The sequence below is a fragment of the Neovison vison genome, chromosome 13 (genome assembly GCF_020171115.1).
Source record: "Neovison vison isolate M4711 chromosome 13, ASM_NN_V1, whole genome shotgun sequence".
NCBI classification, from domain to species: Eukaryota; Metazoa; Chordata; class Mammalia; order Carnivora; family Mustelidae; genus Neogale; species Neogale vison.
Window position 1 is genome coordinate 151,940,499 of NC_058103.1, and position 23,575 is coordinate 151,964,073.

Below are 23,575 nucleotides of genomic sequence, written 5' to 3' on the forward strand. Positions count from 1 at the left end.
GATCCGGGGACGGCAAGCGTGACCCTGACGTGCGCAACGGACTCGGGTCAGGACGACGCGTCAGCGCAGGCTCGTCCTCGGTGAAACGTACGCATCCGGTGACCACGGGCGTGGGACACGTGTGGGGGCGGGGGTGTGTGAAAACTCTCCATCACGCCCTCAACTCGGCGTAACCCTGAAACTGCTCTAAAAAAGGGAATATTGGGGAAAAAATTGGGGGTGTCTGGGTGGCTCGGCCAGTTAAGCATCCGACTCGACTCTGGCTCAAGTCGTGATCTCGGGGTCGTGGATCGAGCCCCGTGGGAGACTCTGCACTGAGCCTGGACTCTGCTTGAGAGTCTCCCTCCCTCCGCCGCTCCCCACCGGCGCCCCGCTCTCCCCCCCCGAGAATAAAAATAGAAAATTAAAGAACAAGGTAGTTCCGCGCCTGTCAGCATGTGAATCCCTCCAAGATACTAAGAAGCAGACAAAGGGTCTGAGAGAGGCCTCCCCAAGGATCTACAAACGGCCGTCCGCACACAAGAAGTCGCTCAGGATCCTGAGTCACTGGGGAACGCAAATCCCCACCGCAAGAGTCCCGCTCCCCAGTGCGGATGGCGAGGGCCGCAAGACGGGGGACCGCCAGCCCCAGGGAGGGCGTGGGGGGGCCCTGAACCTCCAGCCGCGCTGCTGGGGACGCCTCATGCGCTGCGTCCAGAATGGCAGGCAGGTCCCCGCAGGTCACGCAGACTTACCGCCCAGCCCGGTAGGGCCACCGGAGCACGGACCCAGGAGAAACGGAAACACGTCCCCAGACCCCGTCCAGCGCTGGCAGGCAGCTGCGCCACTCCCGACGGCCACGCCGCGGAAGCCACAGCACGCCTCCACGGCAGGTCGGACAGAGTGTGCTCTGCGCACGGAACAGAGTCTCTCCGCCGGACCGGCCCCGGGGCGCATGCAGCCGCCAGCGCAGGGTCAGGGCCCACAAGCACGGGACTGGGGGACGGAGCCGGGCACCTGTCCGCAAGGGGATGCACAGGACGGGCAGACCCGCGGAGACAGGGGCCATCGGGGGTCACTGAGGGCGGCTGGGAAGCGGGAAGGGGTTGCGGGTACGAGGGTTTCTGTTGGGGTCAGTTCGGGATGAAAGTTCCTAAAATTGGTGGCAGTGACGGCCATTTGGCCACGAGTACTAAAAAGTGCTGAACCGCACGTTTTAAATGGGCGAACGGCACATACGTGAATTCTATCTCAACAAAGTCTTACACACTCACACACACACACACACACACCCGCCTTGCACCCCGCCCCCCGCTCGCACACCCGCCGAGGGCAGATGTCTGCACCACCGGCTGGAGCAGCCCCGGGGCGGGGACAGGGGGCTGTCCCGGGGAAGCTGCGCCGACTCAGCGGCCCGGGGGCCTCCTGACCTCGGACGAGCTCTTCCGGGCCGGTTTCTGTTTCTGCAGCCTGCCGACCGCGCGACCCGGTTCACAGAGCCGAGCGAGCAGAAACCCACCGCGTGGGCACGTCTGGCGCAGGGCGAGCTGTGCAGCACACGCTCTGCACACGCTGAGGAAATGCCCCCGTGCCCGAGGGGACCGGGCCAGCGGCAGGCGCAGGCGCTTTCACAATCATGACATGTTATCACACACCCACGTTCAGTTTTAGACGCCGCTTTCCAAAGACTCACTTGAGCTCAGTGCCCCACTGTTTGAAAGAGAAATTAATGGAATTTGGGTGCCCGGGGGCCGGCTGGTGAGCTGCTGCTTCTCCTACCAGCTCTCCGGGGGAGGCTTCCACAGCGAGGACGTTTCTGGCTTTCTCTGCAGAAGCATCCGGATGTGTGCCAACGACATCTGAAACACAGGCAAACAGAGGTCAGCCTCCACCCTTCCACACGGAACTCCCCGTCCCACGTGAGACACGGACCCGTGCGCCACTGGCCACGGGACAGAAACCATGGTGGCTTCAGTCACCGAAGGCCCTTCCATGTCTGTGACGTGGCTGGGAGGGACCAGGTCCCCTGTGCGGTCTCACAGATGAGCAGAGGCAGGAAACTGTGACCAAGGTCCACTCGCCTGAGCCGATGAGAGCCGACTCCCGGCATCCACCATTTCGCAGAAACACAAAGTGCCCATCAGACCGACCACGGACACTGCCTCTAAGAAAACGGGCAGGGGGGAGTGTCCTGCACACACGTGCTAATACTGGTGGTGGCAACCCGAGGAAGCAAGCTGGCACGTCCCAGAGCAGCAGCTCAGAAAGGTCATAGGAACACGGGCTCTAAGAGGTGATCAAATCTCAGTAGAGCTTTTGAAATACTGAAGGTTGAAACAGTTGGTGTGCAGGATTTCCTTCAAAATACCAGAAAGTGGGGGCACCTGGGTGGCTCAGTGGGTTAAAGCCTCTGCCTTCGGCTCAGGTCATGATCTCAGGGTCCTGGGATCGAGCCCCACTTCGGGCTCTCTGCTCAGCAGGGAGCCTGCTTCCCTCTCTCTCTCTGCCTGCCTCTCTGCCTACTTGTGATCTCTCTCTGTCAAATAAATAAATAAAATTAAAAAAAAAAAATAAAAACCAGAAAGTGAGTCGGGGTGTCCAGGGAACCCAGGAGGGCCCATGAAGCAGGAATTCTGGGAGTCACCCAGGAAATGTGGGGCAATGTTACAGGTTTTCTCTTTGCATAAAAATCCCTATAGCAGAACTTCTTTTAATGTTCTGAAAACCGTCCCCAACTGCAAATACTCTGCATTCTCCGTGGTGGTGTCCTCCTCTCTCCGAGGGCAGGGATGTTTGTAGACAGAGGACAGCCTGCGCTCCCCGTGCCCCTGCCCGTCACAAAGAGCCTCTCCTCCGGCAGCAGCGACCCTCGCTCGCTCAGAGGCAAAACCAGGAGCAGCCTGAGCACGGACACCCAGGAAGACGCGGCTTCTCGCGGGAGGAACCGGATCTGAGCGGCTCAGGAGGGCGTCCACAGAGGGCTGGCAGGGAGACCGACCCCAACCACGGGCGCCCGCCACACAGGCGGGACACTAAGCGACTGGGTAGCGTGGGAAGGGCTCGGAGAACCCGTGGGAAAGCACGGGGCGGGAGGCCGTGGGGACCGTGTATCCGTCGGGAGGACTCGAATGCAGCCCCAGAGCGGGCCCCTGAGAGGGACAAGCAGGAGGGGCGCTGGGGACACAAGAACGGGGGCGGGCAGCGGGTTGTAAGACTCAGCGACGGAGGCCAGAGCCACGCCTCAGCACGGTTTCCCGGTTCTCGGCTCGAGTCAGCACCGCCGGTGAGCACGGCGTGCGCGGTGCACGGCCAACAAGAACACGTCTGGGACGGACACACGCGAGAACAGAAGGTCACGCAGGAGCAGGGAGCCGCGGCACCTGGAGCCTGGGGTTCTGGAGGCGCCGCAGGGACCTCGAGGGAGCGGAGGGGGGACCCGCCCGAGCCGCCACCCACAGCAGCTTCTCTGTCCTCCGTCAGACGGGAGTCCCCGAGGTCCCACCTGCGAAGGACTCCAGTACACACAAAACGAGGTCAAACACTGTGAACCCGGTCCAGCCCCCTGGCCCTCGGGAGACAAACCCCGCACGGCAGGTGCCCCGACCGCACCGCCCAGGGTCGGGGACTGCACCAGGCGGTGGCCCACGAGGGGCACCCCCGTTCCTTCGGGAAACGGCAGCAGCCGAGCTCAGGAGGCCGAGGGCCGGTCTTCCCAGAGCTCGCAGCGAAGACCCACAGGCCGGGCCAGGACGTACACGCGGCGCCCGGCTCCCGACTGCAGCCTCTCCTGCGCGGCCGGGGGCCCTGCTGCGGGCACAGACTCCCAACCTTCCTGGAAAGCACCTCCTGCCCAGAGAACCCCAGGCCCTGGGACCCTCTCCCCCCAACACACACTGGAAACGCTTCCGAAGGAGCACGAGCCACAGGGGCCGGCTGCAGACAAGGGCCCGGAGGCCCGGGACGATACCGGCGGAACACACCGTCTCTGAAAGTAATTATTCCACGTGAAAAAGAAGCAATTTCCCAGTTTTGGTACGACTATCATTTTGCGTCGTCTTCGGTTTTTGCAGGAGTGTGTGAGATTTCCTTAATTAAGGACAGCGTCAGGCTTGCCCTCCCCCCGCAGCATCCGCGCACCAGCATTTGGGAGCCGCCGGGAGGGGGACGTAAACTAGGTCACGGCCGGCAGCCACCGGATCCCCCAGCTCTGGTCGCGGGAGCCGCGCTGAAGGCTTCTGGCCTCTGTTCTCTGCTCTTTCCAGCATCTGCAAACCTGGCAACTTGGACGCGTCCTGACCGCAGGGCTCCCCTCCTCACCGCTGCTGCATCGCAGCCAGGACGCCGGGTCGTCCACACAAGGGGAAAGGCCACGGGAGACGGCCACTCCCACAGGTGGCACAGAACACGGCAGCAGAGGGGGCTCTCTGGGAGCTGGAGGACAGCGCGGGCTGGGCAGGAAAATGCTTCTCTCCCCTTTACCAGAGTGAGTTTTAACCCAGATCGTGACGCAGCGGTCAGAGCTGTGGTCAGCTAAGGGCAGTATGTGTCCTCAAGTGCCAAAAAGGAGGGGCTCCCTGGGCCCCCAGCGGGCCGGTCCACGCATCCGGCCTGGCTGGTTCCACCCCGGGCATAAGCCTCGTGACCAGCAGGAAACAGGGGCTGCCGTGCACTGGGGACCTGGACCACAGACGAATAAAAGACGGACTGACGAGGGACCAGGGTGGGAGGCCCTGGACCTCCCCAGAAAGCCCACGTGTCTCCCTTCTGACCTGCCTCTCTGTCACCTCCCTTTGAGAGACCCCAGAGTTGACGTGGGCACCACACCTGGCAGACGACTTCCCTCTCCTGCCTGCGCCACTCCCCACCTTCTGCAATCTGCTCAGACCCCAGCCTGGGCGCCAGCGCCAACCCAGCTGGTCCGCACCCCCCCTGCCCACGGCTCCCCTGACCAGCTCGCTCGCGCCCCCGCCCCTCTGTCCATCAGCAGGCTCCAAGGAGGCCCCTTCCAGGCACAACTGGAAGCCACTCCCCGACACACGCACTCCCTTTCCCGGCCTGATGTGAGGCCAGACGGCGTCTGTTCACAGATGGGCTACGTGCTCCCGTCCCGTGAGCTCTCCCCACTGGGATCGGCTGCCTCCCGGGCACCACGCGAGTCACCGCGACTTACGCTTCCAAGCAGGTCACGGAGAGGAACAGCCTCTCTGATCAGCTCACGGGGTGACAGGTCTGCATCCCGCCCCACGTGGGTCTTCCCTCTGACCCGCAGTCCCTGCACTGACCGCTCCTGGCCCCAGAAGGAAGTGCATGTCTCCCCTCAAACCGGCCGTGCTGTCGTTTTCTCAGCCAGGTGTCTGGGCGCTGGTGTGCCCCGTGGGCCCGGACTTGCCAGAGCCTCGAGACAAGGTGTGGTCACCCTGCAGTTCGCCATCAGTCTGCACGGGAAGTGAGCGCGACAGAAGGAGCTCTGTGCGGCTCCTGGAACCGGGCCCTCGGCCTCCTGCGCCGGCTTCCTGCGGGTCTGGCTGCCTCGTGCCCAGCAGCTGGGAAGGGCTTTGATCGCTGCCTTTCGTCCTTGCCAAGTCCTCCTTCGTGTGGAAACGGGGTCTTCACCACCCCAGTGCCCAGATGCACGGAGTCCGTGTGTGCGGCACGGCGATCCTGCGGGGGCCGGGCTGCGGGCAGGTGGAGGAGAGGGACACAGCCAAGCCACCCCTCCTGTGCAGCCTTGCGAACGTCAGCTGCAGGCACGAGACACAGAGCGCTGAACTCTGGAGAAGGAACGTTCTGGAGGCCAGTGGGTGACGTGCTGCTCAGGGCTCCCCACAGCCTTTCCTTCCTCACAGACGCTGGTGGGGACGTGGCCATGGGCTCAGCTCAGAGCCCGGCCTCTCCCGCTCCCTCCGGGCTGGGGACAGCCACGCCGCACTGGCCAGTGAGGAGGAGGAGGCCAGGGACCCCCGCAGATCCGCCTCCCGTCCGCCCCCCGTGGCACCGCAGCAGGCACAGAGAACTGCCCCATGAGGCCCGTGAACAGAAACGGCTCGGCCAGCCACGGACAGCGCTTCCCGAGACAGACACAGCCCTGTGAGCCAGGCCGCCCACCGACGACCCCAAGGCGACCCTCGCCGACTCAGAGCGACACTTCCACAGGTAACGGGTCTGCCTTCCGCCCGTCGCAGCAGCAGCGTGAGGCATGGACGGCTCGTTCCCGCTGCAGCCCCTGCCCTGGGCCTCCCCTCCCTCCCTTCTGACCCACCTCCAAACCCTCCAACTCTTCCAGCACCCTGGCCCCGCCCCCTGCCAGGGCTGCGGCCACCATGGCTTCGAGCGGGACCCCAGTCCCGTCCCGCCCACCAGTCCCGTCCCCCGCACTCGGCCCGTCCGACCTGTCCCTCACCCTGCTCTCTCTCGTCTGTGATGCCCCCGGGTCCGGGCCCTGACCACCCACCCAGCTTTGCTGGCCTCTCACGGAGCCGGACTCCCGAATCGGCTGCCCCTTCTGCATCCCGAGGCCGCCCCGGACTCACCGCCTGTCACGGCGGTCCGACCGGCCCAGGCCCCTCACCCGGCCACACGGTCCTTGAGGACACGGGCTGTGACTTCTCAGTCCTCAGAGCCCAGATGCGCACCACACCGGCCAGACCGTCCCCGCCGATGAGCAAACAGGCTCGGACCGACAGGCCGGGCGCGGCGCGGTGGGGCTCAGCACCCCTCCCGACGGCCTGGTGGCGTGAAGCACGTTCAGCGCGTGGGCCGCCGGCCCCGGAGCGGTCGTTCCCGCGAGCCTCCCCCACAGCGACGTCAGGGGCTGCGGGCCCTGGTGGGACCGCACGGGGTGAAAATGAGAATGTCCCAAACCCAGGGGCGGTGAGGACAGAGGGCGGGAAGATTATTTTTAATGCAAATCAGAGTTCTAAACACATGCGGTAGCTCTGCGTCTCCCAGACGCACCCCGTGCTCCCAGTAAAGGAGCCGGCGCACGGGCTCGGGAACTACAGCCTGGACCTCTGGCCCTCGAGGTCGTGAGTCCGGGCCCCACGCTGGGCGTGGAGATTATAAATACCTACAGCTGAAGAACAAAGGAAGGGGCCCGACCGGTGCCCCCAACCCCAAGGGGCCGGGGGCGTCACGAATGCGCTCGGTCGGTCTCGAGGTCGAGACCGAGTCACAGGCTGTTCTGGTGCGAACCCTAGGACAGCGGCTGTCACACCCGCAGCGGAACCGTGACAGACACTGAGGGCCCTTCGGCTCCGTGTCGGCAGCGTGGACGTCCCCGAGAATGAGCTGAAGGCGTCACGGGACCGCGCGCGGGGACAGCCGTGACGCGCGTCCAGCACCGTGTCACCGTGCGCGGGGACAGCCGTGACGCGCGTCCAGCACCGTGTCACCGTGCGCGGGGACAGCCATGACGCGCGTCCAGCACCGTGTCACCGTGCGCGGGGACAGCCGTGACGCGCGTCCAGCACCGTGTCACCGTGCGCGGGGACAGCCGTGACGCGCGTCCAGCACCGTGTCACCGTGCGCGGGGACAGCCGTGACGCGCGTCCAGCACCGTGTCACCGTGCGCGGGGACAGCCGTGACGCGCGTCCAGCACCGTGTCACTGACCACAGGGTCAGGCCACAGGACCTGGCAAGCACTCGGGGGGGGAGCAGGGCAGCAGGGGCCCGCGGGCGAGGGGCCTGCAGGGGAGGGGCTCTGCGGGCAGCTGTCCCCAGGCTTGCGGGGAACTCGATGGAGACCGTGCTCCGTGGAGCCGAGGGCCGCGCGGGCGTCAGGAAGGGCAGACCTCACCCCTTCCTTGGACTCTGGCATGTGCGCCCCCACGCCTGGCTTCTTCAGGCCTCCGCGGCCTGCCCTCTCCCTGGAGGAAGCCAGGAACCCGGCGCCCGGCCCGCCCCGGCCCCCGCCCGACGGTCAGTGGCCACGTGCTGCTCCACAGTCACGAGGACGTCAGGGCGTGTCACTGTGGATCCTGGAGTAAGAAGCCCCTCATCGCCACACGGAGACCGTCTGCGAGTTACCGAGAGTCGTGGACAAGCCACAAATCTAGACTGAAATGGGGGCAGACGACAGGAGCACAGGCTTCGAGGACGAAGCGCGAACAAGTGACTGTGAACACGCAGGGGGGCGTCACCTCAGTGGGCACACGCAGGCAGGACAGGGTCACGCTCGCCTCTCGACTGCATGGGGAGCCAGGCATGGCCTCGGCCGACCCCCAAGGTCGTCCTCAGGCTGGAGTAGGACTCCGTTGGGGGAAACACCCGGAAGCGACGGAACGCCACCGTGGGAAAGGGATGGTCGCTACGTTGGGTGGGAGCTTGCATCAGGCCGCCCCGCCACGGCCAACGGCTGTGCGCAGGGAACGGACGCGAATCCCCCTCCCGTGACTCACCTGGGTTATCTCTGGCTACGAGACCCTTAGAGAAGTCCCCGGGGGTCGGGGAGGCCCTGCTGTCCCCCTTCACCATGTCCAGACCGCTGCAATACTCCCACCGCTTCTGCTGGAGCTCCTGCAGCCAGTAGGTCATGAGCTGACGGTTAGGGGCCTGCAAGGACGGAAGGGGAGAGCGTTACGGCGGGACGGGGGGACGCGCTCTGCCCGTGCGTGGACCGCGGTGGTGGGAAGCACAGGTCAGAGAACCCGCCGTCGGGACGAGCCGGCAGAGCACCCAGCACGGACAGTGGGAGCTCAGCCCCGGGGAGAGATCCTCCTGCGGGTCCTGGAAGTCCAGGACCATGAAACACCATCCACAGGCACTTTCGGGGCGGCTGGACGGCCTCGCGGCCCCTGCACGTGGCGCAGGCATAAAGCCTGTCGAGAGCTCACACCTCGTGTACTCCGGGGAGCCGTCCTGGGCGCACCACGTCGAATAACCCTATTTCCACCCGTGAGCCTCCACGGGCACTGCAGGCTGGACTCGGGCGCGTTCGATGGCCACGACTTTTCCCGTGGATGAGACCAAGTGGCGAGAGGGGTGCTGGGCCGCGGGCCGTGTCGCGACCGCCCCCACGGTCCCTGCACGGCGGGCACCCGGGCAGATGTGCTTGTAGGAGGATCCCCGGTTGAAAGGGGAAAGCCAGGCTGGGGAACAGTTAGAGACCTCGTGAGGCTCTCTCACCATATTCCCCAAGGCAGGAACAAACATGAACGTCACATGCTTTCAAGGTCTGACCCATTGTTCGCGTTGCAGAAGTCTGGTCAGTACGGCAGGGAAAACCGCCTCAAGGCAATGATTAACTGAGGCTCCTTCCCTTTTTAAAATCTGGAAGGCTCTGAGTGCATCTCGACCTCCACCCCGAGCAGCGGGCAGAAGGCTCTGGGGCTGGCACGGTCTGCGGGGAGGCAGGGGGCCGGGCAGAACCTGCCGTCAGGCGCCCAGAGCCCCGGACCGTCGGCAGAGGCTGGGAGGCTGGGCGGCACCCACTGCTCCAGGCGGCCTGTCCGCGGAAGTCCGGCTGCCGGCACCGTGTGTCCGCTCGGCATCTCTGCACAGAGAGAGTGCGGAGCAGAGGGCCGACCTCGCCCCGACCCGATTAGATCACGATCACTAACCAGCTCTCGGTCACCCCAGGTTCAGTCTGGGTTCACCACGGGAAGTCCATCTCCAGACCCGCCCAGCGCAGCGGCCCCAGACGCACGCGGCCACAGAGCACGGGAAATGCGGCGGGTACCACAGGACGGAACCCTCTGGAGGCCTCGGACTCTCGCCGTCCTTGAAAACCGAAAGCCTGTCACGCTCCCACTGTGTGCCGCTCACTCGAGCTGCGCAGGACCGTGATGGGAAGCGCAGTCCACTCTGGGAGCCGAGGCTGGTGAGAAGGCCAGGGGTGGGACGCAGCCTTGGGCCCTGAAACGGAGGCCAAGGGCATCGGGTTCCTGGGGCGACCCCACTGTGCCCCTCCACAGGGCTGTAGGACTCAAGATGTCGTCTCCAATCTTTAACCACGGAGATGCCAACACTGTTTAGGGACCAACAACGGGTCTGGCTCGTCCGGCTGACGGCTCACGTTTCTGTACCTCCTCTGCCCTTCTCCAGTAGGGTAAGTAGGACCCTCAAGCGATCTGACGTCCAAACACCTCCACGAGCCCATCACCAGGAGTGCCCCGCAGTGAGCCCCAGCTCGGCTGGGAACACAAGCCAGTCCGTGCTAAAGCCTATCGCCACCACACTGTATCTGCCCAGCACCCACCTGCCACAGGGATGGGCAGCAGGACTGGGAGAGGGGATCTGCCCCAGCCCCCCACTTACAGGGCTCTAATCCCAAATTCTGGACAGCCAGATGGGCATCCCAGTCATGCTGGAAGGGGCAGAGCCACAGCTCAGCTGAGACACAGCAGGTGCCCGTGGGACACAAGTGTCCAGCAGGAGGCCAGGTGCCAGCGTCTGTCGTCTGAAGACGTACCAGGGCCACATCCTGAGTCTCAGAATACCAGTCTGCCCAACTCCTATACATCCTGCAAAGCCCAATGCAAATGTTACCTCCAGAGGAGGAACTGAGCCTGCATGTTCTCTCCATCCTCTCAACGGACTCTCACCACACCACGTAACCCAGGTAAGCTTCCCACAGACATCGGCGCACTCCTCGCGTGTCCCTCATGGGCCTGAGCTCCCTGAAGCCGGAGGTCAGACCTGCTGCTCCCAACGTGGTCCACGACGCCTGGCGTACTCGCATCCGACTTCCTCACGTCCAGCTGCTCCTGACGCACCAAGGCTGCCAGTCCCAGCCAGACAGGGCACCAGTCCCGGCACGAACCACGCAGGACACCGTGGACAGCCGTACGTGTCAGCGTCTCAGGGGCCAGGGGCCAGACTTGGACTGGGCAGGCACGGCCCTGATCTGAGGCACCTGCTGCGTGGAGGGGCGGCGTCACACCAGGTCAGAGGATGAAAACCAGGCCACCCACATCCAGCCTGACGTGGACTTCAGCCCTCAGTGGCCGAGAGCCACACGACGCTCCAGCTGCTCCCACAGACTCGGTCCCCAGGCCTCCAACCCAGAAGCCCGCATGTGCGGAGCGGGCCCCAGCCCCCTGTCCCTTCCTCTGGACACTCCCCCCAAGCCTGGCTCTCTCCCCAGGGCGCAGAGAAGTCCTATCATAAGGTCATCTGGTCACCACTCCCGGCAGGCGTGTTCCCACGGGAGGGGCTTGTGCAGCGACCCGGCAATCGGCAATCACGGGAGCGGCGTGCCCCGCACCCACACCACCAGCGCAGGACCCCTGGGCGGAGCTCTGCACCCTGGGGTCTCCAGCCCTGTGGGAAAGAACTCAGCCACACAGAGCTTGTCCCCTTTGACCCGCATCATTCCTGGGCCTCTATCGAAAGGAATCCAAAAGAGGGAAAAGGGAAAGATGCCGTGTACACAAAAACGTTGGTTCATCTGCTCGGCAAATATTTACCAAGTGCCTGACTTGGGCCAAGTGCCGGTCCAGGCCGGGGACCCAGAACTGGGTGGGACCGGCGGATTCCTGCCTCGGCCACACCCAGGGAGCAACGGCTCCTTCACAACAGCAGTCAACAGCTAGACGCACACTCCCCATCCCAGACAGAACACGAAAGCCTGGCCTCGGAGACAGAAACCCTCGTGCGGGACAGAAACTTCCCAAAATCCCGGTCCGCGCTCTAGAGTTGCAGCAAGGAGACCACAGACTCATCCGAAGTTCACCCCTCAGTGATCCTGGACAAAACCAGGGGGGCGTGGGGCTCTGCCCTTCCAGGCACAGAAGCCTGTGAGGAAGGCGCCGCCGGGCCCAGCGGGCGAGCCCCGCAGTCCAACGCAGAGCTGAGCTGGTACGGAACGCAGGGTTCCAAACAAAATCAGGAGAAAGACTCACGATTCGACGATGGCCATTAGGACAGCTGGTTAGAAATTTGCAAAGAAAGAAAACGAAGTCAAATTTGGTTCCAGATTTGAATGTACAGTAAAAGTCATTAAATCACGCAAAGAAACTGCCTACATGATCAAGTTTCTGTCTCTTTTTGCATCCCGCAACAGCAACCAAGCAGATTTCCGCGGAATTTTGAAGGTGGGCTCGGGGGTCTGACTCTGGCCCCCTGTGATCCACGCGAAAGCTCCCAGCAGAGCGGAGGGTGGCTTCGGTCAAGCACCGTGGGCGGCCACCACAGGGGCCGTGTGCACCTGGGAGGGACCCCCGCTCCCTGAGGCTGAGCCCCAGACAGAAGGCCCAGGGACAGGCCTTTGAGGGCTGCTTCCTACACGTGGCCCGGCCCAGGAGTCGGCTCCAGGCAGGAGGTGCGGGTCCCGCCGGGCTGATGATTTTCCCCAGAAACAAAGGGGAGTTACTACTGCAGCAGTCCCAGTCTCTTGGAATGTAAAGACCTTTCTGCTCCCAGAAAGGAAGGCACAGAGAAAACCCTCTGTCCCGAACAACACAGAGAGCCAACAGCCTGCAGGAGCCGGAGGCGGGCGCGGCCGCCCTTGAGGGGGCCGACCGCCAGGACTCCTGCCTGCCTGGGCTCTCTCGTTAACAAACACCGCAGCAGAGGGTCGGGGGCTCGGCGGGTTGGGCGGACCTTCCGCTCGGGTCATGATCCCGGAGTCCTGGGCCCGGCTCCCTGCTCAGCGGGGGTCTGCCTCTCCCTCTGCCCCTCCCCCTGCTCGTGCTCCCTCTCTGTCTCTCAAATAAATAAATAAAAACCTTAAAAAAAAAAAACAACCCACAGCACATCATAGACTTTTATTTCAAACAACAGTAACGACCCAGGTTTGCCGTGCACTCTGGGGACGCAGGAGAAAGAGCTCCGGACCGCCAGCCCTTCCCCAGACAGCACGGCATCCGCCCTTGGCTGTGACTCCTTCCCGATGCTCTCCTGTCCCCCAGCCCGGTTTCCTTCACACGACAGACCGTGACGTGCGTCCCACACTGGCGACAGCATCAGACACCGTCAGCGGCGCCATCGCCCCGGGCCGGCGTCGGACTGAGCGCGGGCACACGCGGTCGTGGGTTGCGCACAGCCGTCCACGTACCCCAGTGTCAGCACCAGGCACCTGACGTCTGGGCTCCCAGCCCGCGTGCGGAGAGCGGCGGGGCCCAGACGCCCCCTGGGCGGACGCGAGTGACGGCAGGAACGTACTCGCCCCCCGGCGGCTCTGAGGGCCCAGCAGCCCAGTGCGGCCAGCCGGGACCGGCCGCACCTGCTCTCCCGTCTCCACTGTCCCCCACAACCTCCCGGTGGGTGGGTGGCCCCGTGAACATCCAGCCAGGGCCTGGGGTCCTTGCGGTCTCATGAGCAAGAGGAGGGAGCACGCCCAAGACCGCACCCATCTTCCCAGCACCCCAGCAGGACCCACAGCCGCACAGCTGTCCTCGAGGGCCAAGCATGCTGGGCTCTGGGCAAAGACGCCGGCTCTGCCCAGACACGGACTGGGGTCGGCACGGCTGCACGGGGTCAGGCGAGCGTGGCCGCGGGTCCCCACGGCCCCAGGATCCCGCACCGAGGACATGTGTGGCACACAGACCGCAGAAGCTTGGGCGGCGTGCAGGAGAAGCCACGCTCCAGCCCAGAGGCCCTGAGGGTGACGACCGTCCATCCTGACACGCCCGCTCCCTGCGCTCTCCTGACGGGCCCACCTTGCCCCGCAGCAGCGAGCTGTCCTCAGCGTCCTCCCCAGACCTGGCGAAGTCACACGCCCCGTGCTTCCAGACTCCCCGACGGTGCCGTGTGCCGCGTCCCACGCCGCACCCCGCTCCGCCGACAGTGGCCCGCCCCCGTCCCCCCCAGAAGCTGGCTCAGCTCCCACAGCCCAGGCTCCTGCTGCACCAGCGACCGCCTGCGAGCTCCTACTCGCTCCTCGACACCCGGCCCAAACGCCCCCCCAGAACCAATCCTGCGGAATGTGAGGACACAGCACCTGTCCTCCACGTGGGGTGCGGACTCTGGGCTCCCGGCAGAGCCACGGAGAGGAGGGTACGCGCGGGGCGGGCTCCATGCACACCTCACTCGGCGTGTCGCGTAAGAGGGCGCGGCGGCTGCTCGTAGGGAGGGAATGACGGAATGCTGTCTCCTAACCCTGAAGACGGATGCCTGCGCCCCAGGACGCACGTAAGCAACAAGGAACCGGCAGCCCCATGACACAAAACTCAGACGAAACACAGACTATAGCCACGTCCGGTTAATAACTTTAGGTTCTAAACTTCCCTTTGAACGTTTCAAAGTCACGGGCCTGGAAAGATCTCAAACGAAGCGGACGCGAAGCCCTGCATGTGAGCCGGTGGCAGACACCAGGACGGGGACCCAGGTGTGACCTCTGGGCCCCGGACAATGGAGAGCGGAGGCTGCTGCGCACGCGTCCACGCGGCCCTCCGTTCCTCCGGCGGCGGCTGCGCACACGCACCCCTTACGTCGCCACACGACCTCCACGTCGGCATTTCACATTCTCTACCAAAGCACTTACACGACGGGGACCTCGACCCGTCTCAAAGGCTGAGCAAGAAGCCAGACCCCTGGAGCGGCGTCCCCTGCCACTCACTTGGGAGGTGGAAGTCGGCAGGCTCCCCGTGACCACTCAGGCCCCTTCTTTGGACAAACAAATCCGCCGACACAGCTCTCCGTCCTGGTGCCTTGCTGGCGTCCAGGGGCCTCACAAGATGAGCGAGCAGAGGCAAGGACAGGGACAGGGAGCCGGGGGCCCAGACACGGAACAAGGTGAAGCACATGTGCAGGAAAGGGGCCCCAAAGACAAGGGCCGGGGATGCGGGCTGGGCCAGGTGACAGACTCGAGCCGCTCCGCTCTCCCAGCAGCAGGACGGGGGCACGTGGCCCCCCACGGACCACGGGGCTGCATCCCCGTGGCCCTGTCAGCTCTGCTGTCACAGTCGGGAACAGCCAGGGCTCTGCGAGCTCAGAGAATGAAAAAAGCCAGCAGCCTGGGGGGCCGCCCGCAGCACCCCTGCCGGGAAGTTTCCAGGCACCGTGAAGATTTAGGAACGGGGGTGCCAAGCTCCACCCGCCAGAGACCTGGGGGCCAGGAGAGCGTGGCAGCCGAGGTCCGCGGCCCTTCCGGCTAGTCTGCGGGGCATCTGGGAGGCACGCTGGTCTCTAACGGTCTTTCGTGCTGAGCCGGGTCTCAAGAAAGGGTTGGGTCATCCCGTCTCGCTCCCTTCGCTGGGTGAAGCCTGGGGTCTCCGGCGGTCCTCAGCAGCTACGCGGGGGAACACTCTCCGAACGCCCCCAGAGGAGCGCCCGCACTCGGGGCAGCCCAGGCCCCTAGCAGCCGGCACGGGGGACCCAGACCTCAGGGCCTCGGGGGATTGGGGGCCCCAAACCGCTGCTGGTAGAAAGTCGGAATGCAAAGTAGACGCGCAGACAGAAACCACAGAGCGTTCCCCCGAGCACGGGCTCACGCCTCACTGGCCTCGCCCACGCTCCAGTCTGCACGGGGAACCGTGACCACACGGGGCCGCTGGGTTCTCGGCAGGGGAGGGCGCGGCCACCCGCGGTCCAGGACGGCAGCGGTCCACAGAGACAGGCGCGCAGGCTGTGGCGGGAGGGTCGGGGCATCCTACGCGGTGGGTTCCTGGGGCACACCCTGGCCCTACAGCCGCACCGGGGTCTCTGGGGCGAGCCCGCCGTGTGTGTGCTCCGCAGGCCTCTCTCCTGTGTCACGGTTCTGAGCAACGTGCTTCCTGCGGACGCCGGCCACGAGGGCACTCGGCCAGCACGCCGCCGCAGGCCAGGATGCAGGGGGCGCGGTGTGAACCCTGTGGCCAGGCAGGTGGGCACGGCTCACTGGCAGCCACAGGACAGCCCGGCCGCTGGGGCCTGTCCCCGCCGACACGAGCCGCCCGAGGGAGGGCTCCCGACGTGACCCACACTTCCCGCTAAGCCGATGCCTCCCGGAAGCCTGCACTGCTGGCGTCCGGTCCCCACGGGACCCCACGTCTTGAAGCCACACGCCACAGGAGGAGACGGGTGGACGGTCAGTCTGGGGCCGGTCCAGCCCTGCCCCACACGAGCCCGCCGATCATGGCCAAGGGCGGAAACACGACGCGGACTGGGTTCGCGCGTCCAGGGACGTTCCCAGTGTCAGAGCTGCCACCACCCGCTGAGGGCCTGCTCCCTCGTGGTGGCGCCTGGGGTCACGGCCCCTTCAGCTCCGACTCGGGGACAGTGACCCCAGAGCTAGAGTGTGCACGGACCTCCTCCAAGTCACCAAGCCACTTAACGACACCACACTCGTCACAGCGCGGAGCAGGCCGGGCACAGCCCCCGAGGCCAGAGGCCACTGACTCCTGCGAGGGCCTCGTGCCACAGACCCCGCCAGGCGCTGCGCCTACTGGCCACAGTGCCCCGGGATAGTCAGGCCAGCTTGTCGGCCACACACAGAGCTGGACATCACAGAGCTGGAAGGGAAACAAAATAATGCCTCTAATCCAAGATCGACACCTCCGAGGGCAGGCCCGCCCACCCCGTCCACCACCAGGCCTCCAACCGACAGACAAGTTCTCCACCAAGGGGCACGAGGACTCGGGGAATGGTCCCAAGGACGCAGCTCTGGACCCCTCCCCACCAGGCTCCAGTTCCCCACGCGGTCAACCTGAGAAAGGCCAGCGAATGACGACACAGACTCCCACCGGACGGGGGACACGTCCGCGGGCGCGAGAGGCTCTAAGTGGTTGAGTTCTACCCAAACCTCCCGGCTCCCAGCCCCCCTTCTCCAGGGAGCACGCCCGACAGCCACGGCCCAGGCCTCCCCAGCTCTGCGGCGCCCACAGACACGGTCACAGAGACCACAGCCGTCTGGCCGGGGCCATATCCAAGCCAGTCCTGACTTCGGGACTCCCTCCTCTTCATCCCTGTGGGAAGACGTCCCATGGCCCCCCGGGTCGGGACGCGGGGAGCCTCGGACCATCACACCCCACGTGGACAAGGCCGACAAACACACTCTCCCCGCGAGGCCGTCAGGTGCCGGCGTGTTCGTAAAGTCCCCGCGCTGTCATCTCCGTGCACGGGAAGACGGCTGCCCTCTCTGCAGAAGAGCGTGAGGCTCACCACGTAGCCGGCGGCAGGAGCGAACGGACAGACCCCGCGAACCTCCCGGGTTCGTGGGAACCCGCTCAGCCGGCCACAGTGGCCTGAGCGCCGACGACCTGCCTGACCTCCCCCTACACGCCCGGGACACAGTGTGGAGCCGCAGACAATCGCTGTCCTGGGAGGCATGCGGTGCCCAGATACCTGGACAGGACTGGACCCACCTCACAGCAGCGTGTGCCCCTGGGATTTCCTGCGCAGCCTGATAAGCCATGTCTTATGGGGAAACTGTGGGGTCCCCAGGCTCCCCAGGGGCATCTCCTCCTGCGCTGCCAGAGTGCCCCAGTCACGGGGTTCTGCAGGGAGGGAGGTGTGCGGCGGGTGGGCCATCAGGGGTCCCGCGGTCCCCAAACTCATGACCTCCCACGGCTCCCTCTGGGCCGGCGGCCAAGCCCCACGGAAGCCCGGGCCGACAGCAGGCAGGCAAATGGCCTCTCCGCCATCGTTCATACCCGACTACACAGCTCCCCGAGACGCGACTACCCCCAACCAGAGAGTCATCTCTCCACGGAGGGGGTCTTTCCTGTCCTTGGGGGGAGGCTAACGTCTGAATGCCGTTCTGACCACACGGGAAGTCTGTGGGTAGAGCGCCCGGGCGAGGACACCTGTCCAGTCCTCGGGGACCTCAGGGCGGTGGCAGCTGGTGTCTGGGCCTCAAGCCTGAACGTGCGGGGCCCCTCCCCATTTCTCAAGAAACAGCTGCCCCCGCGGGAAGGAAGCTGGCACCGGGCACGAGAGTGACGCGGGCGGGGACGCGGGCGCGTGCGGAGGGAGGTCACGAGGGGCGCTCTGGGGCGGGCAGTCCACCCTGCAGGGCAGCCCCAGGGCACGCGGGCCCCCGAGCGGCCCCCAGACCCCGCTCCCCCTGCAGTGCCTAAGGAGCGAGGGCCCACGGCGGTTCCAACTTCACAGGACGTCCTTTGGGGCCCTCCTGCCAGTCGGTCGCCCGCAGGGCAGCCCTGCCCACCAGACCCCACGGTCCTCCGCGGAGACACGAGGGGCGGCAGGACCTGCCTCGGTTCGGAAACAGCCTCGCGACCCCCGCGTAGCACCCTTTGCCGACTCCTGCGGCTCCGCCCCGAACGCCTCCCCCTCTAAAGGCTGTGCCCCTTGTCCCCGGCTGCCCCCCAAACCCTGAGCCCTGCCATCCACACTCCCGCCTACGCACGTCTGCGCCTGCCATGCCCCCTCCCCCGCCCCCCAGCCGCCCTCCCCCGCTGGTGCGGTCAACGCCAGCCCGGCCTTCGCACCTCAGCAAGTCCGTCCACCCTCCCCTGTGAAGGACCCGGCGCCGTCACACGCGTCTCATGCTCACACCTCGTTCCTCCCACGCTGCAGGACGCCCGTCGCTGTGACCCGTCTGTCTCCCCATGCGACAGGGAGCCCCGCCAGGCAGGAACTGGCTCACGTCGGCCTGCTGTAGGCCCAGGGCCTCAGCTCAGGCTGAGAGAGTGAGACGGGCCGCAGGCCCCCCAAAACATGCGGGTCCGTGACCCACCGCCCGGGGTCACACCGGCCCACTGCCTGTAAACGTGCCCACACGCCAGGAACGGTTTTTACGCTGTTAAGTGGTTAGAAAAGAATGGAAAGAACAGTGTTTTGCGCCTGTGAAAATCACGTGAAATTCCAGTTTCGGACACACGGCTACGCTCACCGCGCGGCGGCTTCTGGGCTGTGACAGCAGAGCAGTCGGACACTGTGCGATGGCGAGACCCGAAATATCTCCCGCGTGGCCCTGGCGTCCGACACTCACCGCGGCTACACCGCGGTCCTGGGCGTCCGGCCAGGGGCACGACCCAGCACGGCCGGAAGATCAGGACCCTCTGCGCTCCGGGAGGCCGCGCCCTCCCTGCAGAGCTGATGCCTGCCCGGTTCAGCGGGCGCTCGTGCGTGCCCCGAGGGGAAAGGGTCTCCGGATACACCGGAGGGTCTGGCTCACCGTCCCAGAGGGCCAAAGCCCGTGCTTACTGGGCAGCCCCCGTCTGCGCCCTCCAGATTGTGCAGAAGCTGCTTGGAAGCTGGGGATCGAACTCCAGGAAGTGGGGTGCAGGCCCTGGCGTAAGGCGCGCGGGGCCAGGCATCAGGACCGGGCAAGCGCGGGGTGTACACGTGAAGGACGCTGCGCCAGCCTCTCGGGACGGCCCCGGCTGGGACGCCCAACAGACCCGCGAGGAGCGGAGTCAGGACAAGGCGCGGGAGGACTTCTCCCAGGACCCACGTGGGAGCCTTCGGGCGGGAGCGCTGCGCAGGACCCCGGCGCTGGCAGGCAGAGCTCCCCGCCCTCGTCTGTGGGGGACACGCGACCATGACCCAAGCTAAGAAATGTTTGTCGTTAAGCTGGGAGCCGTTTCAACAGCAGAGAATGCGCACCCTTCCCAGAAAACTGGGCCAAGACTGAGCTTGCGTGACTGGGTAGTTACGGAAGCCGCCCCAAGTCCTTCTGAGCACCGAACGGCCCCAGGAAGGGGTGGAGGGCGGGGAGTTCATCCGCTGTCCCTGGGCTGCAGAGGCCCAGCAGGGGAGGCGGGTTCCCGCTTACGCTCCCCTACCACCCGGGCAGTCACGCGCCTGCCTCACTCCAGAACCGTCCCCTGCTCCTCACACCCCTGGATGGCCCAGCGGGCCGCCTCCCCACCCCTGTCCCGGCACCGCTGGTCTCGGCCTGACCACCTGGCAACTTCCGAGTGTTCTGACGCTTGTTTGCTGCGTGGAAAGGACGGAAATCAAATGCAGTGAAGGGAAAAGCACCAAACCTTCTCTCATCCCAAACCACGGATGTTCCCACGCCGGTACCTACCCCACACCTCGGGCACTCGCTATTCCCGGAGTCCCAAGCTTCAGAGGGGTCTTGTTCTGGCTTCCCGACCTCAGGCACATCCCAGCCCCTCTCTGGCCTCCGTCCCCTCATCTGCAAAACACGGCGCTGGACCAGATCCCCGAGCTCAGCAACAGAGGAGCTTAGCAAGAAATTCCAATATCAGCTTTCATTAAGACTCAAGTAGTAAAACATTTCGAAAAAGCCCAGCGAAACCACAGCTGTGCCAGAGGCAGCCGAGAGACGCTTCAAAACAAGAAACACATGATAATGCAAGAAGGAAATTGCTGATTTTTCTTTTCTTTATAAGTCATCTGCCCAGGGATGTGGTGTCTGTAAAACGCTATGCGACCAGCTGAAGCCTGAGTTGGGCTCAGTCCCGGGCTGTGCTGAGACCCCGCTGCAAATCAGGGGCTCCCCTGGCCAAGGAGCCCTCGAGCCAAGCAGGAACGCGTACAGGACCGGACAGGTGACAAGGAAGGTAAACGGCGGACCCCCACCTCTACCGCCACGCAAGTTTTGCTCCCGCGGCTCAAAAGGGACGCCCTACACCAAAATGCACCCTCTCAGAGTGTGCCCCTGCTCGGGACCCCGCCGTCTCCTCAGCTCCCTTCTTCCGGAAAGCCCTGCCGGCGCTCCCATTCCCAGCGTTTCTGTAAAGCAGACCCTCAGCCTCGGGCATCCCGTGACGCTCAACTTCCTGTGTTCGTCACCCAGGACTCCGCATGAACGCGGATTTCCTTTTTTAAAAATATTCTGAACCTACAAGTAGATGGATGGAATGCTAGAAAGCGCCCCGGGGCACCCACCACCCAGTCCTAGAAACAAACACTTGCAAACACACCGGACACCGGCAGGACCCACTGCTGCTGCCCGTCTTCCTACGCGGCAAGTCCATCCGGAATCCAGGGCGCATCGCCCCACCCCCACGCGACTCCCCACTCACCACACGGCACAGACCATGGTGGGACCTTCTCGACGCTTCCGTCCTTGGTGCCGTCCACAGGCAAACCCCGGTCCCGCCTCCCTGCCCCGTTTTATGCGTCTGCCGTGTGGACAGCACTAGCTGTCAGCCCTTCGGGCTCTCTGCTGTAGAAACCGTCCGTTGCTCGGCCGGGCCACGCACTGGGCCACAGATGCTCGTCAGTTCGCACAAGGGCCTACGCTGTGCCAGACAGCCCCGCACTTCCAGACTGCTCACAACCCCCTAACAAGGAGGCGCGCGTCCCCCTAGACCAGAGGGGGCTGGGACACACGGGGCTGGGAGCCGCAGACCCGGGCGAACTCCGGCCCACTGGGCTCTCCCGCCACCCTCCCCGCCCGATTCTCCAGGCCCCGTGTGGGGTCGTGCCTCCATGACTCACATTCCTGCCCGGGAGACGACGGACAGACGGCTCCAAAGTCGGCTGACAGAACCTGAAACAGGACGCTCCATTTTCTCTTTTAACAAACAATTCCACAGGAAACCCATCTGACACACAGGGCCTGCAGTGAGGACAAGCCTTTCTCCGGCAGGCTCCCTGTGCGCTCCCTGGAGTCATTCCCAAGCTTACACCAACTGTGTCCAAGTCAGCCGGAGTCCTAGCGCACCCTGCAGAAGCAGGCTGTCTGCCCCCACCCACAGAGGGCACGGAGGGGCCGGAAAGGACCCGGGAGTCACAGTGGGCCTGAGTGGCAGCGGCTGAGCTGACCAGGCTGTAAGAATGACCCTGCTCGGGGAGGTCTCCGGGACGTCCGGGACTCAGAGGGCTGAGGGAAGCAGGCGCACCCACCGCGCTCAGCGCTTGGCCTGGAGAGCCAGCGCGGCAGCCCAGCCCAGCCCTGCCACTGGGGAGAGAGCCCAGCCTGAGGACGCGGGTGGGGGCGCCCAGCAGCCAGGCAGGGAGCGAGGCCAGAAGAGAGGCGTGAGCTCCAGCGCCAGGGCCCCTGGGGGCGGGGGGCGGGGGCGCAAGGCCAGGGGAGGCGCGGGGCACCAGGACCACGACTGGTGACTCTAGCCCCGGCCCCTCCGCCGGACGTCCCACGCGGGGTTTCTGTGCGACAGGACGGAGGACGCCTCGCACGGGCCAGGCAGACCTGGCGGGAGCAGCCCCCTCCCACGTCCCCCAGCAAAGCAAGGAGCAGGAGAACAGGCTCGGCCGCTTCCAGGCTGCGCGACCGTCGCCGACGCCCCTGCCCCACGGGGCGCGCACTGCGGACGACCACGGGTGGGGCCCTGAAGCGCACCCCGCCAGGGGTCCAGGGTCAGCCCGCCCCTCCCCCGGCCCGAAGCGGCGGCGGAAGCACCAAGGGGCCGGACGCTCGGCAGGGCCAGAAGCCCCCGTCGCGCGTGGGGGAGCCCAGGTGAGGGGCGGGCGCGGGGGCCGGAGCGCGCCGGGGCGAGGCGGGGAGGGGTCGCCGGGGCGAGGCGGGGAGGGGTCGCCGGGGCGAGGCGGGGAGGGGTCGCCGGGGCGAGGCGGGGAGGGGTCGCCGGGGCGAGGCGGGGAGGGGGCGCCGGGGAGGGGGCGCGGGCGCGGGCTCCGCTCCCACCTTGAGCACCGTGACGGCGCCCGCGCTGTGCACCTGGAAGTGCGCGGGCGGCTCGGCGCCGGGCTCGGCCGCCTCGTCGGGGCCCTGGTAGCTGAAGCAGGCGTCCGCGATGTCCAGGTGGCCGAGCGGCAGCGCGTCCTGCGGGCTCTTGAAGTAGTAGAGGTAGCAGCGGCGCGCGTCGAACACGAACCAGCGGCTGCGGTAGCCGCGCAGCGGGCCCTTGCCCGACAGCTTCTGCAGGTACCCGCACAGCCGCGCCGGCTCCCGCGCGCCCGCCGCGCCCTCCCGCTCCTCCTCGTCCGCCCGCGCCCCGGGCCCCGGCATCATCGCCGCCGCCGCCGCCGCCCTGGCCCTGCGCGCCCCCGCGCCGCCCGCGCCCCCGCGCCGCCCCCGCGCGCCAGGCCCCGCCCCGCCCCGCCCCGCCGCTGCGCCCGGCCCGCGGCCGCGCAAGGCAGCCTGGGACTTGTAGTCCCGCCGTCACGGCGCGAGCCCGCGGGGCGCTCGGGCTCCGCGCACCTGCAGCCCGAGGCCCGCAGCACCTGTGCCGCGCGCCCTTCCGGGAGGGACGCGGGGGACGCGCCACGGACGGCCCGCCGGCGGCCGCGACCGCGCGAAACTGGCCGTCGTCCGAAAGAGGAAGCGCGACGAAGGACGGGCCGAGCCCGCCGCGACCGCGTGGGCCCAGGGCCGCGGTGCCGCGAGGAGCGCGCGGGGGGAGCCGGGCCGCGCACGGTCTCGCCGGTCGGGGGGTCGGGAGGGCAGACGCAGCAACACAGCGCAAACCGGCGCTTCGGGGCGGGGAAGAGGCGCGCCCTGGCCGAAGGCGGGAGGTCCGGGCCTGCAGGGGCGCGGCGCGGGGTCCGCGGAGCAGGTGCAGCTCCGAGCGGGACCTGCCGGGCAGCGGCCCCGTGGACCGCTGCGTCCGGCGCCTGGACCTGACGTGACGCCGAGTGCGGACGGCGGCTCCGCGGAAGGACGGAGAGAAGGTTCTGGCTTCGCTTCAGGGGCCAGATCAAAGCAACCACCCCTCTTCCTTCTGCGTGTCCTCACCAGACGCGTGACAGGACACCAGGGAAGCTGGAAGGCCTCGCTTTCGGAGACGGACAGGGGACCGAACCCGTCGCCCACTCAGACACGCGGGCCGAGTGAGCCTCCCGGCCCAGGCAGCCACACAGGAGCGCGGGGTCCGCTGA

At 66.1% G+C, this 23,575-nt stretch overlaps 1 protein-coding gene across 6 annotated transcripts in view; it reads right to left on the reverse strand.

Moving 5' to 3' along the window:
- TBC1D2B (TBC1 domain family member 2B) overlaps window positions 1–22,636 on the reverse strand; it is a 58,609-nt gene extending 35,973 nt beyond the window's left edge. The window contains exons 1-3 of one of the 6 annotated variants that reach the window (XM_044230155.1): window positions 22,383–22,636; window positions 8,377–8,530; window positions 1,673–1,838 (exon numbers count right to left, since the gene is read on the reverse strand). In XM_044230155.1, the coding sequence (XP_044086090.1) occupies window positions 1,673–1,838; window positions 8,377–8,512 (302 nt within the window). In that variant the 5' untranslated portion in view covers window positions 8,513–8,530; window positions 22,383–22,636. Of the gene's footprint in view, window positions 1–1,672; window positions 1,839–8,376; window positions 8,531–19,835; window positions 19,864–21,217; window positions 21,297–22,382 lie in introns of those variants that run through there. The other 5 variants (XM_044230151.1, XM_044230156.1, XM_044230150.1 and 2 more) reach the window with 5 other exon arrangements.
- Window positions 22,637–23,575: the final 939 nt, after the last annotated feature.